This window comes from Pelodiscus sinensis, chromosome 1 (genome assembly GCF_052426305.1).
Source record: "Pelodiscus sinensis isolate ZL-2025 chromosome 1, ASM5242630v1, whole genome shotgun sequence".
Taxonomy (NCBI): Eukaryota; Metazoa; Chordata; order Testudines; family Trionychidae; genus Pelodiscus; species Pelodiscus sinensis.
This window is the reverse complement of record NC_143052.1, coordinates 235,125,931-235,149,693: the sequence shown is the minus strand read 5'-3', so window position 1 is coordinate 235,149,693 and position 23,763 is coordinate 235,125,931. Positions and strand designations below refer to the sequence as shown.

At 45.2% G+C, this 23,763-nt stretch overlaps 1 protein-coding gene and 1 long non-coding RNA gene across 7 annotated transcripts in view; one reads left to right on the top strand and one right to left on the bottom strand.

Moving 5' to 3' along the window:
• The window catches only part of CHST10 (carbohydrate sulfotransferase 10), a 38,490-nt gene extending 35,692 nt beyond the window's left edge, over positions 1 to 2,798 (top strand). For all 6 annotated transcript variants that reach the window (XM_075917026.2, XM_075916981.2, XM_075916987.2 and 3 more), the window contains one exon: positions 251 to 2,798. In XM_075917026.2, the coding sequence (XP_075773141.1) occupies positions 251 to 788 (538 nt within the window). In that variant the 3' untranslated portion in view covers positions 789 to 2,798. The remainder of the gene's footprint in view (positions 1 to 250) is intronic.
• Positions 2,799 to 14,310: 11,512 nt separating this feature from the next.
• Positions 14,311 to 18,651, bottom strand: LOC149525720 (uncharacterized). The gene is made up of 2 exons (XR_016348415.1): positions 18,296 to 18,651; positions 14,311 to 15,175 (listed from the first exon to the last, which is right to left on the bottom strand). It is a non-coding gene; the product is annotated as an uncharacterized LOC149525720 (long non-coding RNA).
• Positions 18,652 to 23,763: the final 5,112 nt, after the last annotated feature.

Genomic DNA, 23,763 nt, shown 5'->3' with positions numbered 1-23,763 from the left:
CTTAGAGGACATGGATTCAGATATTTTGTCTCCCATGAGTAACCCTACTTAATAGGTGACCATTTGTACATCCTGTTTTATTAAAACAAATAGAACATTTTATTTCAGGTGTTATTGGTGTCATATTCAGAGATGGACGAAAAGTGGGATGCTACTTATAAATCATATTCCTGGTATTTAGAGGTTATTTTTATCTCGGTTTTGTAGCTTTTCGGTATGTAGTTCACTTTTTCTATCTGTTTTGTTTTAGACTGAATTTATACTTCAAGTTTTTTATTGTAAGAGATCCTTTTGAAAGACTTATTTCTGCATTTAAGGACAAGTTTGTCCACAACCCTCGATTTGAACCTTGGTACAGGCATGAAATTGCTCCTGGCATAATTCGGAAATATAGGAAGAATCGCACAGAGACCAGGGGACTACAGTTTGAGGACTTTGTGCGCTATTTGGGGGATCCAAACCACCGATGGCTTGATGTTCAGTTTGGTGATCACATTATTCATTGGGTAACATATGTGGAACTTTGTGCCCCGTGTGAAATAAGGTATAGTGTGATTGGACACCATGAAACCCTGGAAGATGATGCTCCATATATTTTGAAAGAAGCTGGAATAGACCATCTGGTATCATATCCCACAATTCCACCAGGAATAACGGTATACAACAAAACAAAAGTAGAGCATTATTTCTCAGGAATTAGCAAGAGAGATATAAGACGCTTGTATGCCCGCTTTGAAGGAGACTTTAAACTCTTTGGATATCGGGAACCAGATTTCTTGCTAAACTGATGCCTAGAAACTGAAGGCATGTCTATCATATTAACTGAAGTATATGAATACCAGCTGCAGCACTGACAAACTGATATTAACAGTACTGTACCATTGTTTTCTAGCTTTTTGATGTTGCTCCATTTTTCAGTGTAATATTTGTCACATGTACAATTAGGGGTTCTTAACTGTTAGCCACTGACCATGTTTTCAACATATGACATTGCAGTCTTCTATTGTGAATGAAACTATCATCCAACATATACAATGTCATTTATCCCTTCTTTCCAAGAGAAAAAAAAACAAAAAACAATAGGCTATACAAGAACATAAAATAGAATGCAATGTAAAATGTTGTAAAGCATTTGTAAAGATGCCAGTTTTGCTGTAGTATAGCTTTGTGAAATGTAAGGGGACCTGATGCTTACAGAAAGAAATGTGGAGTCTTTCATTGGCTATGAAAACTAGAGACTGACATAGGACCAAAAACTGATGATACACTAGACAAGCAAAAGATGTCCAGATTCTACTGTGGCTGCTATGAATTGTTGTGCTGAGCTAATGCTGTTTCTTGCAACACATAAAATGAGTCTTAACTTGACAGAAGCTTCAGTCCTATCCTGAAAGGGCAGATTTCAGAGGCCATTTGTTTTTATTTATTTTGTGTCATGGTGTCATCTGTACTTATTACTCGTCTATCAAGCAACATAATTGTTCATTTTAGAATTATCATCTTCCAGATTTGTATAGTGTCTGAAAACTTGAGGTGGAGCATTGACCCCAATGAGAAATTTAGAAGGACTCTTGGGGAAATCTTGAGGAAAACTAATTAAAAAGTAAAGATTGACTGTATTTGCAAGAACAAACATAGAAGCCCAGGCCCACTTTTTAAATACTGTGCATTTTAACATGGTTTATTTTCTAATGTTGCAGGCTGTTACAAATATCAAATAAGCCATGAAAACAAGAAAGCATATGAACATACAGATTGCCATAATTAACTGGACTAATTGTCCATCCACTCCAGTATCCTGCTTTCAGCAGTGATCAGTACCTGATGCTTCAGAGAAAAACAAATCACTTCACAAAATGTACCTCCCCAATTCTGAATGAGAAGATTCATTCTTGACTCTTTCAGGTGGTCTGCTGGCATAATGCCCTAAATCAAAGGTGCCCAAACATCATGCCACCAGCTTGGGCAACATGCCAGGAGTTCGGGAATTAAACTGGTTTCTACATTTGCCTGTGTGCACACTGTTCGTGTTTAAGAGAAGTATTTTTGTTTTGAGTTCACCAGCAATAAAATCTTGTGTAGTCAGCTTTGCCTCCCCATCCTGCAGCAAGTGTCAAGAGGGAAAATCAGATAGGATACTGCGAATCCTAAAATGCAGCTATTTGGCTGCTGAGCTTCATGGCAAAAGGATGAATTTTGAAGCTAATAGAGTCTGAACTTGCGTGGCCAGAATAATGAATGATGGCCATAAAGTTATGGAGTCTCTCTCTTTAAATCCAGCCACAGTATTTGTCTGAATTGCTTTCTGTGGCAGGGCAAAGGAAGTATGTCACATCTGTGAACCTAAAGAAAGGAAAATTGGTGCCAAATTAGACACAGGCTGCTGTCTGCAAAAAGGAAGGCCTGCAGTGTCTGGATGTAATTCCAGAAGCATATCGGCAGACTGTTTGGTATAAAGGAGAATTGTTTACTGAGAATTGCTCACAAAAGAACAGTCTGAGGTGGCAAAGCTTGAAGTGCTCTTGTTTTTCTTGAAAAAGCAGCAGTTACAATGTTTTAGATTTATTACTTCTTAACTGGTAATTAAAGGATGTAACAGCTCTGTTATTTTTATATGAAGTCATAGCAAAGTATATTGTTAAATGCATTTCAGAGCTAATGAGCTGATTGATTACCTCTCTTCTGAATTAAAATGTAACAGTGTGAATAATGTATAATGAATTAAGGCCTTAAAATTTAATCCTAATAAAGGTGAAATAGAATTATTCTTTCTCAAGCAAAAGATACTGATCACATAACTGTGCCTGAATTTATTCTTCTTAGCATAGTGTTTGGTACTTGTGTTCTAATGCAATGACCTACTAAGTTCTTTTAAATTACTATTCTGTGACTTTTTTGAATGGTTCCATACTACCAGCTCTCTGCTCATGCACTTTACACTCTGGGCTTGAAATGCTCATGATCTTTTTCTTAATTTGTAAGTAAAATATACTAAAACAATATCCCTCTGAGCTATTTTTTTCCATGTGGAAATCTTCATTCTTTTGTGGTGAATAGTATTTCAGGGATAATTGTAGATGAATATTATAGAAGCTACTTAACACTCAGGTCATGTCTCTGCTAGAAAGTTAGGTCAGCGCAAAGTATGTTGGCATAAAGCCTCCTCAGAGAGTAATAAAGTGTCTTTATGAAAGTTTTGTTGAGATCTCTCAGGAAAGTCATTGGGATGAGAAGACCAGGCTTAAGAAGGACTAGGTTAAAATGGTAAAATCCATTCAGAAGGAAGAGAGGAAAGGCAGACAAGTTGGGGGGGGGGGTGGAGCACGGAAGCCTGCAACATGGGGAGAAGTGGCCTACATTGGGTGCACACAGAACACATGAAATAAGGTGGAGGTTTTTCACCCCAGCTCCTTTGAGGTTTGTCATGAGAACATAAGAATTAAATCCCGTTTAACTAGGTTAACCTAACATTTAACTGGTTAACTAGCTAATCAGGATATAGGGCCAGGGGACTGCTCCAGCCTGGCTGCTCCAGGACTGCTCCATTTGTGGCAGGCTGCTCCTGAGCACCAGTTCATTGTTACCTGTTCACATCCCTAATGGCCAGACTGGGTCAGACAAGTGGTCCATCTAGCCCAGTATCTGTCTTCCAACAGTGGCCAAAACTAGATGCTTCAGAGAGGGTAAACAGAACATTCTGGCAAACAGAGAGGCTAGGGACACTTCAATCATGGTTTTCCATTCCTGCCCATCTTGACAGATAGCCATTGATGGATCTATTCTCCAAGATCTTATCTAGCTCTTCTTTAAAATTCTGCTATAGTCTTGTGCTTCACAGCCGTGGTTCCCAACCTTTTATATACTGTGGACCAGCAAACTCATTCAAAAACTTTTGGCAGACCAGCACAAAAACATTTGCATATTTATTATGGAAATGAATGTATTTGCATATTCATTCTGGTAATTAATTTTAAGCAATACATGTTGTTATACATTGCATCTGTACGCACACAATACATATCATTGTAACAGATTTTTTATTATTATCCCTCCCCTCAGTATTTGCTTTCCACCTTAACAAATCATACATAACACATCGCTAGCTACCCAAAGTTTTTTTTTTAAAGCAGCCCAGCAAAACATAAGGCTGCCGCTGCAGAGGGGGAAGGAGGCAGGGAATGGAGGGCTGCTCTGGCTTTTTTTTAAAGCGGCCCAACAAAACATGAGACTGCCAAAGGGGTGCTCTGGCCCCCTCCCATCCCAGCCACATTCTTCCTCCTTCTTTCCCTCCTTTCTTATGTCTCCTTCCCTACCAGCATACTCTTGTTTGGACTTGGAGTAGGGAGCTTCTACTAGTGAGGGAGTGCCCCCCCCCCCACCAGGACGCTCTCTGCAGGTGGGGCTCAATTAGCAGTGGCCACACTGCTATGCAGCTCACAGGGAAACCCATCAAGCCATGGGGGCATGGCCAGGCAGAGTACCACAGCCTGGCAGCCAGCGGCTCGTGGCCTGGCACCAGTCCATGGACCGAAGATTAGCGACTACTGCTTCACAGCATCCTCTGGCAAAGAGATCCACAAGTTGACTATATGTTGTGTGAAGAAATACTTTCTTTTATTTGTTTTAAACCTGCTACCTATTAATTTCATTTGATGACTGCTAGTTGTTGTGTTATGTGAAAGAATAAATAACATTTCCTAATTTACTTTCTTTACACCAATAATGATTTTATAAACTGCATCATGTCTTCTCTTTTCCAAAATGAAAAGTTCTAGTCTTAATAATCTCTCCTCGTATGGAAGTTGTTCCTTACTCCTAATAATTGTTGTTGCTCTTTTTTGGACCTTTTCCAATTCCTAAATATCTTTTTAGAGATGAGGTGACTACATCTGCACACAATATTCAGTATGTGCACATACTATGCAGAGGCAATATGATATTTTCTTACTATCTATTCCCTTCCTAATGATTCCCATTGTTAGCACTTTTACTGCCACTGCACATTAAGCGGATGACTCCAAGAAGTCTTTCTTGATTGGTAACAGCTAATTTGGACCACATCATTTTATTCGTATAGCTGAGATTATGTTTTCCAATGTTCATTACTTTGCATTTATCAACACCGATTTTTATCTGCCATTTTGTTACCCAGTCATCCGTTTTGTGAAACCCTTTGTAACTCTTCGAAGCTTGTTTTGGTCTTAACTAGCTTTAGTATTTTGTATCATCTGAAATGTTTGCCTACTCACTGTGTACACCTTTTAGATCATTTAGAAATATGTTGAACAGGATTGGTTCCAGAACAGACTGCTGGGGGACACCACTGTTTACCTTTTGCAATTCTGAAAACTGATCATTGATTATTATGCTTTATTCCCTATCTTTTAACTAGTTACTGATCCATTAGAGGACCTTCCCTCTTACTCTATGACAGTTTGTCCTTGAAGTAGTATCTATATTGGTGACTGTACATACTAAGCTCCACTTCTCTTGCTGGTGGCCTGGCTCTCACCCACTTTCAAACTCCCTTTATGTAAAATGACTCAAGCAGGTTAGCGAGACTCAAAAAATCTTCCTGCTGACCCTCCTCAAGGCCCAGCTTGCACTCGTGATGAACATAGTCAACAGGAATCAGTAAATTGTAGGTGGAGGGAGGGAATAGTGTTTTGGGTTGACTAATTCTTATGTAAGCTACTGCCCTTTTACACCATTCTGTCACTGCAAAGTGATCTTAAGGTAGGCATAAAATTAGTTTACATTCACTTTAAGGCTAGGGTTACCAGGTAGACCCCCCCCCCCCCAAATACCAGACACACTTGATCATGGGCGGGGAGGGACCGGCAGGGAGGGAGGCAGGGCTGGCCGGTGGGGGAGGCAGGAAGCAGAGCTGGAGGGGATCGGGAGTCTGGGGGGCTGGATGGGAGGAAGGGGGTCAGGAGAAAGGGGGCGTGGGAAGCAGAGCTGGCGTGGGGGGGGGGGGTGCAGCCACTGGCCACAGCCAGAGTCCAACAGGCTGTGCCCCCGACAGGCACTCCCTCTAGTTGCTAGTAGAAGCCGGGCGGGGGGGGGGGGGAGTGGCTGGAAGCCACTCCCCCTGCCCAGCTTCTGCATGCAACCAGAGGCTTCCAGTTGGGAGGCGGGGCCACGATTGGCGCTGGGAGCCTCTGGTTGCATACAGAAGCTGGGCAGGGGGAGTGGCTGGGAGTCCCAGCCATTCCCCTGCCCCGCCCGGCTTTTGCACATGACCACAGGGTTCTCAGCGCCAATCCCGGCCCTGCCTCCCAGTCGCTCCTCCACCCCCGCCAGGTTTCCATCCGGTGCCCAGCCAGAAATTCAGAAAATACCGGACATTGCACATGTCTGGTATTTTCTGAAATTTTCTACCGGACAGAGGGCGCAAATACCAGACTAGAAAACTGGACACCTGGCAACCCTATTTAAGGCCCCTTTACAGAGTGGTGTAAAGGGATCTTAGTATAAATAAAAATGGGACCCTAAAGGCTTAACTTAGCAAAATAGTTAAGGCATCTGAATAACTCCTCCCTGTGCCTGGACCCATAGGTTACCAGATTTACAGATAGCTGCAACTGCGAGATAGCAGGGGGGCAGAGAAGTGTACTGCTAGTGAAAAATCCCCTTGCAGTGTGATTAATTTGCAGCAGAATGTGTGTCCTGTGGCACTGCTATGTGGACAGTTGCAGAACTACATTCTATTAGCAATGAACCCACAGGGAGATTGTTTAGAAAGCATTGGAGGCGGATACCTCCCTCTCTCTGGAAGAGAACTGAATCTGTCTCCCTCAAGTTCTCACCGTACTTTGGTGCTGCCTTGTGCAGACCTTTAAGGGGAGAGCTTTTGGTAAACATGTGTTTAACTTTAGGATACCCCATTGGTTTCCCCCTTTGTCATCTGGAGCAATTGCTTGAGGAGCCATACGGCTCTAAATGCACCATAGTATGGCAGGCCTGATAACGAGAAGTGCCCCTGCAAGGCAAGCAGCAATACACTTCCAGTTGAACAGCTGACGATAACAGGCTGACATTACCCAGAAGAACTAGAACGGCTGACAAATGATGATGCTCAGTGCTAAGTAACATTTAATCATCATTTCTCATTATTAAGGAAGGCAGGAGTGCAGAGGAAAAGGAATGTATGTTTGCCTGCAGTCATAACAAGCAATGTCCTTGGCAAAAATTCCAGACAGCACTGAAATCGCACCTGATAGTCACTCTAAAACCCCCTTTGGAGAAACTAACATTCCTTTTGAAATAACTATAAATTATACACCGATCGTGATTTGACAAATGTGGGCTATTCTGTCTTTTTTTCTGTTTCTCCAATCTGTAGCCTCTTTATATTTCTCAGTATTTGGTCTCCCTCCCTGGCTGTATAAGATAATGTGCTGTGACATACACTCACCTCCTTTGCTGCCCATATTGACGCAGATGGTAGGTCGCCATCTCCCTGAATGCATATCTTTATAATGTGATTACTCCACAGTTTAGAATATGGAGACAGAATTGCTATGGGTTACAAATGAGTTACTGTGGCTGTGGGGATCTTGGTGATGTGACATTTACTGCTTTTAAATCTTTCATCTGCCTTTAATGCTATGAATATTGCTAACTACATAATTAATCCTTTTTTTTTTGTCCCTCAGTTTATCCAGCACTTCTGTTCTCAGTACTTAGGTGGGTTCCTGATCATTCCTCAGCAAGTTACATTTGCAAACTGATATGCTGCAAAGTCTTTGTCTAGATCCACTTGTTTTTCTCTCCTCCAAGGACCCCACTTCCCTGGCCCAGCTAGAGCACTGGGCTGAGAGGGGCCAGTCCCCCACATATTGCCAGGAGCTGAGGCAGGGTTGGGGCCTGGTGGGCCCTGGATGCTAAGTGGTACCAGACCAACCCAATCATAGAATCATAGAATAATAGGACTGGAAGCCCACTCATGGCTACACTCCTGCCCCCCACCCTGCAGCCAGCCCTGAGAGCTGCCCAGAACATGCCACGTGGTGCTCTGGTGGCGATTTAAAGGGTCCGCTGCTGCTCTTGTGATTGTGGAGGCAGCCAGGAGCCCTGGGTCCTTTTGGATTGCGGGACCCCAGAGCAGTAGCCCTCTTTGCCTTCCCCCATCAGTAGGCCTGGATGAGGTCCAATAATTAGGGTTAGTCGGTGGTGACCAGAACTGGATGATGAGTGCTTGGTCCACTCATCTTCCTCCTTTTTCTCGGGAACAGACCAAGCAGCCTCTTTTACACCAGCCTTTTGCCCTTCTCTTTGGGACCTGAACTCCAAGAATAGTTTTGCAGGCATGAGTTGGCTGCTCCTGCCACAGTTGCTGGGGACCTTTTCCCTATCGCTGACTTCATCTCATCAGCGCCGACCCCAAAGAACTGCATCTCAGCAAATCACCATATCAGCTGGTTGTACATTTTTGCCCCTTTACTTTATATCCATTTTTTTCAAATAGTTCTGCATTTTATGAACATAATCTCTGTGCTTTCATGTGTCAAGAATTCAAAGTTTCTAAATGTCAGATAGTATGCCTGTGGATCAATCTGAAACCTTTTTAATGTAGCTCCTTTCAACTGATCACACACCATAGCATTATTTACACCCATATCATCAAACTCTTGTTAGCCTTTACCACTCAGTTTGGGAAGTAAGATGGTCATTCTCTAATCATCAGAGATCTGGGGTATTCTGCACATACTTTTGAAAGTACAGGCAGTCCCCGGGTTACGTACGAGATAGGGACTGTAGGTTTGTTCTTAAGTTGAATCTGTATGTAAGTCGGAACTGGCGTCCAGATTCAGCCGCTGCTGAAACTGACCGCCAGTTCTGACTTACATACAGATTTAACTTAAGAACCCCAAGCTTCCCCAAGTCGGCTGCTGCTGACACTGATGAGCGCTGATTCCAGGAAGCCTGGGGCAGAGCAACTCTGCCTCGGGCTTCCTGTAGTCAGCGCTGGTCAGTTTCAGCAGCGGCTGACTTGGGGACGCCTGGGGCAGAGCAACTGGGGTGCTGCTGGGTTGCTCCAGTAGCACCCCTCGGCGCTACTGTACCAACCCAGCAGCACCCCAGCTGCTCTGCCCCAGGCGTCCTGATTCAGCCACTGCTGAAACTGACCAGCAGCGGCTGAATCAGGACCTGGGGCAGAGCAGCTGGGATGCTGCCGGGTTGGTCCAGTAGTGCCCAGAGCGGGTGCTGCAGGACCAATCCGCAGCACCCCAGCTGCTCTGCTCCAGGGTCCAAAACAAAAGCCTGGTCTGCTGGGGGTGGGGGGGGCACACTATCCGCGCCCCTCCCCGCCAGCAGACCAGGGACACGGGGAGCAGAGCAGCAGCGGCAGCGGGGTGCCGCGCCTCTGAGGCTTTGCTCTGGCAAAGTCTCAGAGGCGCGGGACCCCTCCCCCCCGCGGCTGCGGCTTCAGTCCCGGTGCCTGTGGTCTGCTGGGGACGGTCCCCAGCAGACAACAGGCACCGGGTCTCAAGCGGCAGCAGCAGCGGTTCCCGCGCTTCCGAGGCTTTGCTCTGGCAAAGCCTCGGAAGCGCGGGAACCCGCCCGGTGCCCCTGGTCTGCTGGAGACGGTCTCCAGCAGACCAGGGGCACCGGAGCAGCTCACGAACGGGGCTTTCTCACCCCGGAGCTCGCAGGTAGCAATCCGCTACCTCGACCTCCGGGGCGAGAAAGCCCCGTTCGTAAGTGCGGATCCGACATAAGTCGGATCCGCGTAAGTCGGGGACTGCCTGTACTCAAATATTCGTCAGTGCAATCTGCCTTCCAAATCTGGGCACAATTTGTTGCATCTGAGGCTATGTCTAGACTGCAGTCTTCTTTTGGAAGAAGCTTTTCCAGAAGAGATCTTCTGGAAAAACTTCTTCCGAAGGAGAGCGTCCACACCGCAAAAGCACATTGAAAAAAGCGATCTGAATGGACGCTATCTTGCATTTCAACTGAGATTACTATGGATGGAATGGCCACCAGGGCACCTGTACTTTTTCCTCTTTCCTCTTCTTTCAAAAGAACTCCCTCTTCTCCGTCCACACACACCATTTTCTGAAAGAGCTCTTTCGCAAAAAGACATCTTCCTCATAGAATGAGGATTACCAATGTCAGAAAAAACCCTTTGTTCTTTCGATTTTCTTTTAGAAGAACGCGATTGCAGTGTGGGCATAATTGAAGTTTTTTTTGGAAAAACATGTTGTTCCAAAAAACTCTGTAGTATAGACATACCCTGAGTGATTCCTTGGGAAGGCCAGGGATTACCCATGGGCTGAATGTTATGTTGTAGTTCCAGATTTTTTAAGATTATGTTCCATTTCCATCTCCCTTTCTTGGGTTTCTGCTACCTCTTTTTCACTCCTGTGCTCCCAGCTCTTTGCCTTGAATAGATGCTCCTTTTCTCAGGCTACTTTTCCCCTTTCATGGGTTCTCTCTACTTTTTCCAGCTGTATGATCTCTGTCTTGGCCCATTCTAACTGCCGGGACACCCCACTGGGATGTGTGTCAGGCTGGTTTCCTACCCCAACTTTGACCTCAAGCATTTTTGCAGGTTTAGTCAGTTCTGTCTGATGCTTACAATATTCCACGAGTAAAGCTGTTTTTGTGTGGTTTCCAAACCACAGATTGTGCACAGTTTTTCCAACTGCGAATCAGTACGTTTAGCAAGTGTCTCCAATTTACTCATCCTTTCCTTTGTTCTATCACCCTGACTTGAAACAAGCAAACAGAAAATACCCCTTTTTCTTTACTTGTTTCCTACCTTCTGACTGTTGACTCTCTATTTATATTGGCTGGTATATAAATATCTGGAGCATGACCCCGGCTAACCAGCAGGTGGAGTAGACCTTTTCAACTATGCCACATTGATAGTTCCTGGGGGGTACTGAGCATTGTGAGGAAGCTCACTTATCACCTGTACTTATCTGTGTCAGTTCCCAATCTCCACAGGCCAGAGGAAAGAGCAGCTTTCCCTCCCCCCTCCCCATCTCAGCTTCACAAGCCCCATTGGCTCTCTGCGGGTAAGTAATAGGCACACTCTAGTCCCTGAGGTGTTCAAAAGTCACCCTGGAGTGTCCAGCCCCATCCCACTGGACACACACACTACTCACAGATTTGCAATCTCCAAAGAACCAGTACAGCCTAGCCCTCTAGTTCCTCAGATCCCCACTCTCCTGAACACACAGCACTCAGATATGTTTATAGTGAAAGCAAGCGTAAGTCTTATTTAAACAAAGACCAGAGATTCAATAGCAGGTAGAAGAGGTGGAAGTGAAAGATTACATGTAGAAAAAAGCATAAAATGAATGCTAGAACCTAGAATTAACTAGATACACACACGGCTGGTAGAGTATAGATTACCCAAAGTCCTGACAGCTTTTTACAGCCAGGTTTGGCTGTGATCCTCTTTTCAGGAGATGGACATGCGACCAATTTGTCTACTCAGTGAAGGGCCCTTTCTATTCCTTTGCCTCCTAAGATATACAAGTCCCATCCTTAATCTTCAATCATAAACAGAAATTTGCCTGCAGTTTTGTTCCTTTCTGTAGATTTTCTCTCAACAGGTAGATTTTGCAACATTGTGACTGGCACCTGGCTCATTACACAAATAGGCCTCCATTGTGAGACAAACAATATACTGTGAACAAACGATCAGATAGACAGAAAGGCATCTACTACAACCTGCCCAAAAGGAATGTGTCTGAGATTTCACCTCCTGGTGACCTGCCTTGCTTCCCAAACCTTAGGAACATAAATACATAACTTCTTAAATATTATCTGTGCATACATTGCACAATGATTATGATGACTGGAGGGTTCTTGGCTCTGTAGAAATCTGACGTGCCACCCTTCTGTGAACTATTTCATATATTTGACCAAGGGGATCTCTGTAAAACACAATGCCCCCAGGTTCTAGCTGGCACCAAGCAATCCCTTTGGTGGCTGGGGAGGGATGTGGCAAGTGGCAGACTGGGAAGGGGATAGGGGAGAGAAGGGATGTGGCTAATAGTGAGAACCTCGGGGAAGAGGCAGGGGAAGTGGAGAAGAGGAGTGAGAAGGGACTCACTAGGGTTATGTCTACACTGCAAGTTTTTGCAGCAGAAAATGTGCTAATGAGGGACTCATTAGCATGAGTCACAACCCCATTAGTATATTTTCTGCTGATTCTTCTTGCGCAAAAAAAAAGCAGCATAGCTGCTTCCACTTTGCACAAAAAAACCCTTTTGTGCAAGATCCTTATGCCTCTCCCAGGCCAATACCAGACACCTGGCAATCCTCCATGGAGACCTCCTGCTCCTCCCTCCAGAGGACACAGGGATGTGCTGGCCGCTTCTGGGAGTGGCATGGGGCCAAGGCACTTACCTTAACCTTGCTGTGTTGCCAAACTTTTAGAAGCCTAAAATTTCCCAGATTGGCTTCAGTAGCCTCCAGGACATTGAGCCTGATTCTGGGAGGCTCCTTGTGAAACCAGGAGGGTAGGCAACCCTAACATTATAACCCTAACAAGTTATAACCGTTGAAAATTTCAGTTTGTACATACTCAGTGCAGAGAGAGTTTGACAGCTAAAATTTTCAAAGAGAACATAACCAGGCCATGCATAGCTGATTGGGAAGGCACAGCCTCCTCCAGGCTTTCCCACTTGGCCCTCCATACAATTTCTGCATCCAATGTGCCCCTCAGGCCAAAAAATTTGCCCATCCTTGTTTTACACCTTTAAAAAACTACACTGAAAGAATGTGTAAACCTTGATATGTATACTGAATGAATTCCTTTGGAAAAGTCAAATGGGTGCCCTCTAATGACCAAAACATGAATAGCATCAATCTGTGACAAATACTGATCATACAGATCCATTTTCTTTTGTCAACATAGATTCACGTGAATTCTAGGACTAACACTCCACGTGTTTCCACTCCTGCCGAGAGAGAGAGAGTGTAAAAATATTTTGTACAAAATCATTAGGTAGCTACAGGCTAGTGGGTGCTATAAAAAGTACGAGACATAAAACTGGCTCCTCTTCATTTTCTTATGCTGTATTGTTCATTGTATTAATCTACATTTCTCTACATGTAACTTACTTAAATAGTTTTCTATCAAATAATATGAAGTCAGTAATATAAACCTGGCATAGTAACAATTAGTGAGAATTGTTAGAAGACCTCTTGTTATATCATGGTTTATTTGGTGCATGGGATTTGTGTGTTTCCTGCACCTAAAATACAGAATATTACAATTAATTTAACTGCAGATGGATAATACTTTTTTTTTATGAGAATCACTGTGTGTATGTATAATGTACATATCAAATGGTAGTGACAGTAGCAATTGCATGCATAATAGTGCATTGAGAATTTCACTTAAAGCAGGACTAACAGCCATCTGTTTCATACTGTAATTGAATTTGATCTCCAAACTTGGCTCTGGATGTAGGAAGGAGAGCTGTGAACGGTGGGTCCAATACTTCCTTTTGCAAGCAAATGGACAGGGAGAGGTTAGGCAGTAGAGACATGACCAGGGCAAACATGCTGCTGGGTGGATATGACACACTTGTGAGAGGCATTCCAGAGGTGTCTCTGAGGCATGGTTCCTTTCTGGAGATGTTCCTGGCATGGTGCAGCTACACACTCACCTTAAAGGCACAGTCTAGCTTAAGCAGTGCTATTCCCTTCATTAGTCATAACCCAATGGAAATTTGCCAAGTTTAACCAATGGCAGTAGTCAGCTCCATCAACTACTTTTGTTTTTGGATGCTGTCAGCACCCTGGCTGCAGGCACAACATGAACATTTAACATTTTTCTTTGAATTTTGTTTTTGTCTAAGCGTGCCAACCCATTCTATCTTATTGTGGCCATGTTGATCCCAGAATATTAGCAAGTCAAGGTGGGTGAGGCAATATCTTTTATTGCACCAACTTCTGTTGAGGGAGAGAAACAAGCTTTCAAGCTTACTCAGAACTCTTGTTCAGGTCTGGCAAACCTTCAAAAGAGCTCTGCGCAAACTCAAAACTTGTCTCTCTCACCAACAGAAGTTGGTCCAATAAAAGATATTGCCTCATCCATCACGTCACTTTAGGGAGGCAGGTTGGGCTTCAGGGGGGAAGGGATTGAATTCCAGGGGTGGGTGGCATGAGGGCAACTGAGGGGGAAGGTAGGTATAGCTGTTGTGCGGGAGAGGGTATTTGAGACTGAGCAGGGCAAAATTTTGGGGAGACAGGGAGCTTTAGCATGGGTAAGGCTAGGAGGGAGAGGAGTCAGTGTGTCAGAGTGAAAGCCAAGGGTATGCCATTCTTCTGTACCTCTCCTCCCTTTTTTATTTTACCCTTCCTCCTTGTCTTCTTTGTATGTAAATTATAAGATCTTTGGGAGCAGAAAAGAAGTCTTTATGTATGTAGGCATTACAAAATATGAAATACCAAAGTTAAAGCCAAGTATGTTGACTCCGTCCTCCCACCAGTTTACATTACAAAATAGTCTTTACTTATGTGATCATATTATTGCTTAAATATAGCTTTTTCTCCACATAGTTAATGCCCTCTCTTTCCTTTAATGTATTCCTTCCTACAGCCCCACAGCATGTAAGTTACACCAAATTTGAATCCTTACATTCACCTAGACCTCCTTCCACCAGGTAATCAATGCACAAAACTTACTTGTCACCTCAGAATTTGACCCTCGGTCTCTTCCATACACAAACATAATGCTACCTTGTTAAACAATACACATTAATCATTGTTTTATCCCCCTTTCACTGTAGACAAGATTAGATTTTAGCTATTTACCATCTCCTAATTCAATGTGACCCAATTTAGCTCCAGAGGGAGTACATAGACAGGAGTGCCTTGTTAGGATGACCCAGTCATCTAGAATTTCTTTCACCTCCTTAACCTAAAAACGTGATCTCTCACTCACACACACTGCTTTCAAAGTTTGCAACATGTCATTTGGGTGTGACACTGGGCAGAACACGAGCGGCAATTTCACCTGTCAAGGAAATTCTTCTTTTGCATCAGCACATTCTGTTGACTCACCGACAGCTTTTTATCTCTGCGGCTTTGTTTAGCAGCGGGAGGCAACGTGCTGCAGGTCAAGAGAGACTGCGATTCCACATGCTTGTTTAGGTTTCAGCCATTTGTCATTTTTCATTCTGGATTGCAAGTATGCATCCTAAAATAAAAATGGGACTCTGACATATGAGCTCATAGCTGGTGAGGCCAAAGTCTGAACAAACATTTTTTAAAAGATTCATTGCAAACTCATATTATTCCCCAACATGGGCCAGCACACCACAAAATGAGCTCTACTTCTGGGCAACTCTCCCTACTGCCCACAGGATGGGGAGTGCTACCTCCATGGCAATAGTCTTATCCCACTTCCTTGAAATTCCCCTGAAGCTTCCCTGATGGTTATAGGGGATGCTGCCCCGGGGCTCCGCTACTGCCTGGTGGCTCCACACTCCCCCCTGCACTCTGCTGCCTCCTGAGGTTTTGAGCTTTACCCAACAGCTTTATTGATGCCCGGGAAGCAGCACACTCCATCCAGCAGCCCCACTGCTGCCCAGCAGCTCTGTGCTCCACCGAGTGGCTCTGCTACCACTTGCAGGGCTCTGTGCTCCCCTCCCCTGCAATCCCTGCTATGGCCTGGGAGGATCTGCGTCCCCTTCCAGCAGCCATTCTGCTGCCCTCAACCATGACAGAGAGCTATACTCCCCTTCCTCCAGGGAGTGGGGGCTCTATGTTCCTCCCAGCAGCTCTGTTGTCCCTGGGGCTCTGTTTTGGTCCCCTAGTTTGGCAATGCTCCTGGCCCCAGACCAATGTTTTATCCCTGTAAGTGTGATGCTGGACTAGGGGTATTGCCAGATCAGGACACTCTGGATTACGGAGTTTCAACTTGTACCAGTTAATCATTCACATCCCTACTAGAAACACATGCTGCTGGCCCTGGGCACTCTGCTAATCAGTGGAGTAGCATCTGAATCTCTCCTCGGTGGCCGCCCAAGCGCTCAGCTTACAGGGAACACGTCTGGAGGTGCTTGTGTACTACTGGTAGCCTTTCCATTGGGTTGTCAGTATGTACTAGGATATGAGATGGTCTCATGTTTGGAGTACCCCAGGCTCTGGGGAAGCCCTCTATCTTTGTTCCTTTACCTATATTTAGAGACACTTTCCCCTTCCCCACAGCTGAAGTAAGTCAAAGAAAGCTGCTTATGACATGAGGGTGTGAGGGGCAAACTAAGGATGTTAAGGACTAGTTTACTATTCGATAAGCAAATACTTATTGTATAGTCAAGTTGACTGGTCGATTTCCCCCCCTTGTTGCCTCTATTAGATAGAGGCAGCAAAGGGGGGAGGAAGATGGGGTACTTCAAAGTGGCAGTGCCGCACAGAGCCCATACCAAGTTCCGTGCCTCAAAGGGGTGCGGCGCTGTCCCTTTGAAAAGCCATGGTGGTATTTCAAAGCAGCCATGCCGTGTGGAACCCGGGGTCAGCAGGGGACTCTCCAGATGACCCCAGGTTCCACACAGCATTTCCCCAGAGTCCCCTGCTGACCCCAGGCTCCATGCAGGCGCTTCCACTTTGAAATGCACAAGAGCCTCTCACTCACCTCCCTGCCAATACCCCCCCATCCCCAACCCGCTCATTTATCTCCTGCACCGAGACCCTGCACCTCCAGCCCCCTCACACACCTCTCCTCTAAGACCCCACCTGAACCCTCTCATTGTCCCCTCTACTGAGACCCCGCACCCCACCCCCTCAGTCACTATCCTGCTGCAACCCTGCAACCCCAGCCCCTTCACTCACAGCCCTATTGAGACTCTGCACTCCCCAGCCTCCTCACACATCCCTCCACCAAGACCCTGCATCCTCAGCCCCCTCACTTACCCCCTCCATTGAGACCCCACATTCCCAGCTTGCTCCTGCCCCCTCCTCCCTGGCAAGACACTTACCACCAGCCTGCTCCTGCTCCCTTCCCCTGGCCAGACCCCCCCCCCCCAGCCAGACACCCTGCTCCCAACCCGCTCCTGCATCCTCATCCCTGGCCAGACACCTACCTCCAGAGAAAGTGAGGTTGGGGAGTGTAGCTCTCATGGTCTCTGGCCGTGAAAGCCGTCAGAGAGAGGAGGTTGGCAAGAGTAGCGAGCAGGAGGCACAGCCTACTAGTAATTTTTATCCTTTATTTTGAGTCTTTGCTACAGATTACATTCTCTATTTGTGCTTTGGTAGGTTGAAAACTATGGAGCAGTCATGACTTCTAGTTGGCTATATTTTTAAATTGAATATTGAGTGTGCCTTTCCATTGTTTGTATTTTAAGATCAGTCTAGTTCCCTTCACTGTTTTTGAGTTTATGTACAATATTCCATACATGTGAACATCTACTATTGAACATCATTAAATGTGCTCTACAAACTACTTCATCTCTCAGGTATCAATTCAGTAAAAGCATTTAAACATATGCTTAAATCTTTCTTCTCAACAATGTACTTGTGTGGTTTTAGACGCCTTTGGAAAAGCTGCCTAATTAACCATTAAGGGCACATCTATACTTACCAGAAGATCTTCATTCCAGAGTTCAATCTTCTGGCATTCGATTTAGTGGGTCAAGTATAGACCCATAAATCGAACACGGAAGGCAGCTCCCGCCGGTGTCTAATACTCCTCTCTTTGTGAGGAGTAAGAGAAGCGAACAGGAGCACAGTGTGGTCGCTGCCAAGGCTCAGGTTAAGGTAAAACAACTCCTTTGCACAGCTGGCATTGTGTACTTTAAGCTGACCTTTCTGGTCTAGTGTAGACCTGGCCTAACTAAGCAGTCTCCCATGTTTTTCTAGCTTGTGCTAACAGTAGATAACTCTAACAGGATAACCTCCGCTTGGGTATCACTGTTTGTGGGCATGCACAAATTTTGGAAAGTTGCAAGCAATAGAATAAAATACATTAGCAAAAGTGATGATATATTTATTTTATAGATCTGGAGCCCTTTATAATAGAACATACCAATTGCTTTCCAGACCATAATAAGTACTCCTGAAAACTGTGGTTTTTTAAGGGTACTGGCCTATTCAGCAGAAAGTGACTTGACTTAAAGAAGGGTGAAAGCTCTTTACCATGGAGTTAGAGTAATATGGAGCTGCTCAAAGGACAAGAAACTTCACTGAACATGTACTGTCTGCCTCCCACAGCTCCCAGTGGAGTGGTATTGGATTGCCTCGCAACCCAGAAAGCTCTAAAACTGACATCATTCTTCTGTGTAACTTCTTGCTGGAAAACTGACTGGCTCCTTGCACTTACCTGGAAAGACTCTTCTGCCCTGCCCATCAGCAGTCTTGCAAGCAGGAAGTGTCATCTGAATGTCAGCCCACATCATCAGCCAATAGGTGCTCCCCGTGATTTGTATCTTTTGTATGACAGGTTGTAATAATTTTCAGGCCACCTTGGATTCCTACGACTTCCTTGCTGACAGCAGTAATTCTAATGTCAATCCAATGAGCACTTCATTCAGGGTGTGTCTTCTTTACATTTCCTCTTGCTTTGGCTCATGTTGTCAGCCTGAGAAGATGCTGACCCCATGTTAGGATGCTGTGAGGGAAGCAGAAGACATTCTCTGAACATACTTTATAATTTCATTATTTCTGTGACATCTCTGTTTTTCAGTTTGCGCTGTTAAACACCTAGAGAACACACACACACACACACACACACACACGCACATTGTTAAAAGAACATTACTCAAGTGATAATGTCGAGCCCTCAAAAGTTAGGAGACTATAAAGACAATATCATAATGTACATGCAAAAGGGTGCTGAATTAAGATTTTACTTGCACAGACAACATTAACATTAATCCCTACCTTTTGGGCACTTGATTTTGCAACCTTAATAATGTTCTTTTAATGTTATATTTGTGTGTGTAATATTACATAACTTTTAAATTCCCCATTAACTCTTTGTCAAATAATAAAAAATAGACAGCCTTCACAAGGCCAACAAAAGAAAACATATTGGAATTTGGAGGCCAATGCCATTTTGGAGTTAAAAATGTTAGATGTTCAAAAAATCCAGCACTTAATGAAATTCTTGAACTGTGTAATTTCAAAGTTCCTTTTCCAATCTTGTTTTCTAAAACTCTTCAGGAACAATTATCCTCTGATATACATTGTGACACAGGAAAGTTCGGGGGATTAGTTTGTTTCAGGGGAAGCTGGGTGTGAGAGTAGGGTTGCCAGATGGTTTAACCAAAAATACCAAACATCCCTGCTCTCCCTCTCCCCCCCCCCCCCAAAAAAAAAAACAACCCAACACTGGGGGAAAAATTCTGTTGAGAAAAAAAAGGACCCCGAGAGCTGTTAAGCAAAAATAAATAAATAAATAAATAAATAAATAACCAAAACAATGTGGCCCCTTTAAGAAATGCTTTTGAGGATTTTTGGCCCTAACAAGCTGCCAGCAGCCATCTGCTATCTTGTCTCACTGCTCCGGGCCTGACAGCTCTCCTCCGGAACCCAGTAAGCACCTGGGATTTTCGCCTCCTAACCAGGAAAAATCAGAAAATACTGGACATTTTGGGTGTCCAGTATTTTCTGATTTTTTTTTTACCAGACAGTAGGTGAAAATACCAGACTGTCTGGGTCAATACCGGACAGCTGGCATCCCTATGTGGGGAGTTTGAAAATGGATATGTATGTGCGATGGTTAATGGGAACCTGGCATCAACCTAGTTAGTAGTGAATGTATCTATCAAACTAGTGGTATAGCCCTCTGTGACGCTTTTCTTCGAAAGCAGGCAGACTCATGCAGATGTTTAATGCTTGAACTAGCATTATGAGGGTACTACTGAGAAGGAATAGGGAGTAACTTTCAAGGCCCCACTACCGTGATGGCTATATTGACAAAACAGGGCTCTTAGGCCTTGATCCAACCCCATGAAAATCAATACCATTGACTTCAGTGGAGGTGGACTCATGCCTTTTGTCCCCTATAGTAGGCAATATCTTAACCCTATGGAATGACTCCAGTTTAAAGAAAAATTAAAAGTTTAGCTTAATTATGTAGTTGCAATCAAGGTCATTTATTTAGAGACTCTAGAAAAGTAAAGATTGTTATTGAAACGTGTGTGTGCATATGTGAGATGAAGAACTACTTGAGAACCTGATTTCCAAAGGATTCAAGATGCCATGAGGCTGGAGCATGCAGTTTTATGGCACCGTCGGTTCAAAACGCCTAACAGGATTTATTCTTGGTATGCTTATTAACTGTGAATAAATAACCCTGGCCCTGGTGTACACTAAGTTGTCTGAACAAAATGTATTTCTCTTTTGTTTAATTTCAAGGAGGAGGGGCTGTTGTTAACAAAATAATTAATGAACTTATTGTCTCCCCTTTACTTTTGTTTGCATTGGAATATCAATCTGCTTTGAAAACTTCTTAGTACTATATACAATATTTTCCCCTCTACAACTATATAGTTCCTAAAGTACCAGTGCCTATAGATTTATCTCCTCGTTAGCTTCTGAGCACCTCAATTCTTCCCTCCTTTTGCTGTGAACCCTCATCACATTTGCAACAGACCATCAGCTTTTCCCTCTGACACACTTTTTATTCAAACTACTAGGCTGTGTCTAGACTGGCAAGTTTTTCTGGAAAATCAGCTGCTTTTCCGGAAAAACTTGCCAGCTGTCTACACTGGCCACTTGAATTTCCGGAAAAGCACTGATGATCTCATGTAAAATCATCAGTGCTTTTCCGGAAAAACTATGCTGCTCCCGTTCGGGCAAAAGTCTTTTTCTGAAAGTGTAGACAGCATAGTACTGTTTTCCGCGAAAATGGCGATCGGGGCTTTTTTGTGGAAAACCGCGTCTAGGTTGCCCACGGACGCTTTTCCTCAAAAAGTGCTTTTGCGGAAAAGCATCCTGCCAATCTAGACGCGCTTTTCCGAAAATGCTTTTAACGGAAAACTTTTCCGTTAAGAGCATTTTCGGAAATTCATGCCAGTGTAGACGTAGCCCTACTGTCTGCTGTAACCTGTTCTCCAGGAAGATTTCAGGGGAAGGCTAAACTCTGAAAAGCTGAAACAGAAGTGAGACAAGTTCAAAGAACAGTTAATGTACATAGGCCCATTTAGGGATTAGCGAATTCTTACTAGCATTGCATAGGATAGGGGTGGGGAACCTCAGGCCCAGGGGCTGGATGCAGCTTCCAACTTGCCTGGGTCTGGTCCCAAAGCTCAGCTCAGGGGAGCCCGCAGTGGCACTCCAGCCCCTCCCTCCCATTGCCGCACCGTGGGGCTGGAGCACACAAAATCTACTAGGCTGGACCCCCTGGGCTCTGGTGTGCAAGGGGAATGTGGAAAGTGTCTCTCTCTCCTCAATTACGGGCCACATCAGTGAGGGGGTTTTGTTTTGGGTTTTTTGGGCTTCTCACTTGTGTGTGGCCTCTGACTGATTTTTCTGCAGGTCAGTGGCCTCCGACCCAAAAAAGGTTCCCCACGCTAGCATAGGAGAACCAAGTCAAAGGCATCATTGACAGTTGGGACACAGCAGCTGTGGAGCAGAACACAACAGGCTCTGCCATTACTGTTCACAAAGAGACTTAGGGCACTTAACTGTCTCTTGAGTAGGGATGTTAGCATATAATCGAGTAAATGATTAATCAATAAGCCTAGGCTTATTGGTTAAGCCTATTGACTACACTCACTACCCCACTTCGCTGCCTCTGTATCAGAGGCAGTGGTGGTGGGGCAGAGTGGAGCCGGTGACTGTGAACAGTGGCTTTGAACAGACTCCCCATGAGCACCTGATCCATCTGCCTCTCCCCCACCCCCACACTGCTGCATCTCAGAGGCAGCAGCATGGAGGGGCAGGCAGGAGCCATTATGAGTGAGAAGCCAGCTTTCAAGCCAGCTCCCCATGCGCATCAGCTCCCAAGGACCTGCTTTCCCCCCCACCCCTCCATTGCTGCCTCCTACAGAGGCTTAAAAACCAGTTCCCCGCAGCACCAGCTTCCCAGTGCTGGCTGCTCTCCCCACTGCCCCCCCCCCCCGCACAGCTGCCTCTATTAGAGGCAGCAGAGAGGGGGTGGAAGGGCAGGGGAGGCAGCCTTTATCTGCAGGGGGGTCCAAGCTCCCCACAGAACAGCATCTGTCTGTGCGGAGCTTGAATCCCCCACAGACAGAGGCTCCTGCCACCCTGCACTGCTGCCTCTGTAACAGAGGCAGCAGCATGGGGTGGTAGGCAGCCAGTCTGCATGGGGAGTCTGATACAGAGGCAGCAACATGGGGTGGCAGAGGGGCTTCCTAGGAGTGGGGCTGAGTGCACTGGCTGCCGCCCCCATCCCCAGGGACTATAGAATAGTTGTGTAACTAATAATAGTTTATGCAGTTACCTGACTATTCAATTACATGATAGCTAACATCCTTATTTTTGAAGTGCCTAAATATGACATTTAGGTGCCAATATCCTCAGCCAACCTGTGTGTGCCCCTCCTCTCCTCCCCCGCCAATGCAACCTAACCCTGTAAGGTGTTTAAATGCCAAGTTTTCACTGGTGGGCATTGGGCAAAGCCACTTAAAGTTCTGACGCTGCCAAACCACTCAGTGTCCTAGATCAGTGGTTTTCAAACTTTTTCTCACAACTCAGTGGAAGAAAATTGATGCACATCGCCCAGTATAACTATATCTTTTGACTAGAGTGTGGGCTCTAGGGTGGGGCCTGGAATGAGGGGTTTGAGGTTCAGGAAGGGGCTCAGGGCTGCGGCAGGGGATTGGGGTACCAAGTTGGGTACAGGTTTATCTTTAGCAACACAGTCAGCAGACCAGTGGGGATTCTAAGGTTGTCTTCCCGCCTGTCCTGGCCCCACACGCCACACTGTACTCCAGAAGCAGCCAGTAGCAGCAGATCTGAGTCCTAGGCAGAGGTGCGCAAGCAGCTCTGTGCACTGCTCTCCTACGCAGGCACCAGCCAATGGGAGTGTGGAGCCAGTGCGTGGGGTGAGGACAATGTATGGAGCCCCATGGCCCCATGCCTTGGAGCTGAATCTGCTGCTGGCCACTTCTGCAGTACAATACGATCCGTGGTGCTATGACTGACAGAAAGCAAACTGGTTAACCTACAGCAATGAGACCCCGTGCCTGCCATTCCATGACCCAGTACAGTCACAACCAATACCTTGAAAACCATTGCCCTAGCTCATGCCTAAGTTGAAGCAGGCTTCACAAAACAAGTCATTTTCCTGCCTCTCTGAAATGCAGGGACGGATCAAGTAGGGATGCTGTGGACATGCCTAACCCACACAACTGCCATGGGGGGTGGGGTGAGAATTTGGGGGGCCAGCTAGTGTGTTATTGGATTTAGAGTGATTAGGGCACTTAACTGGGATGTAGGAAAACCAAATTCAGCAATCTTGGTTATTCAGGGGGCTTCCTCAGTCTCTCCTATTGATGCTGTTCTTTGTATAAATAATTCAGCATTTGGTGGCGTAGGGATTTCAACCTGACTCTCCTGGGCTAGAGAATTAAGTTCTCATTTTCTTTTTCTTTCTCAATGAATATTCAGTTGTTTATACAAAGTGGAACAGCGTCAATGGGAAAAATAAAAGACCCACATCAAAGCACATTGGTGGGAAGTGAGAGACCTTGGTGCAAGACCCTGTTTTAAATCAAGTAGAGTAAGAATTGGAAAGCAAGTCTCCCATAGCACAAGTGGGGGCTCTAACCACTGGGCTATAAATGGATGCATGGATGGGGATCTCGCCTTCTGTGGGGG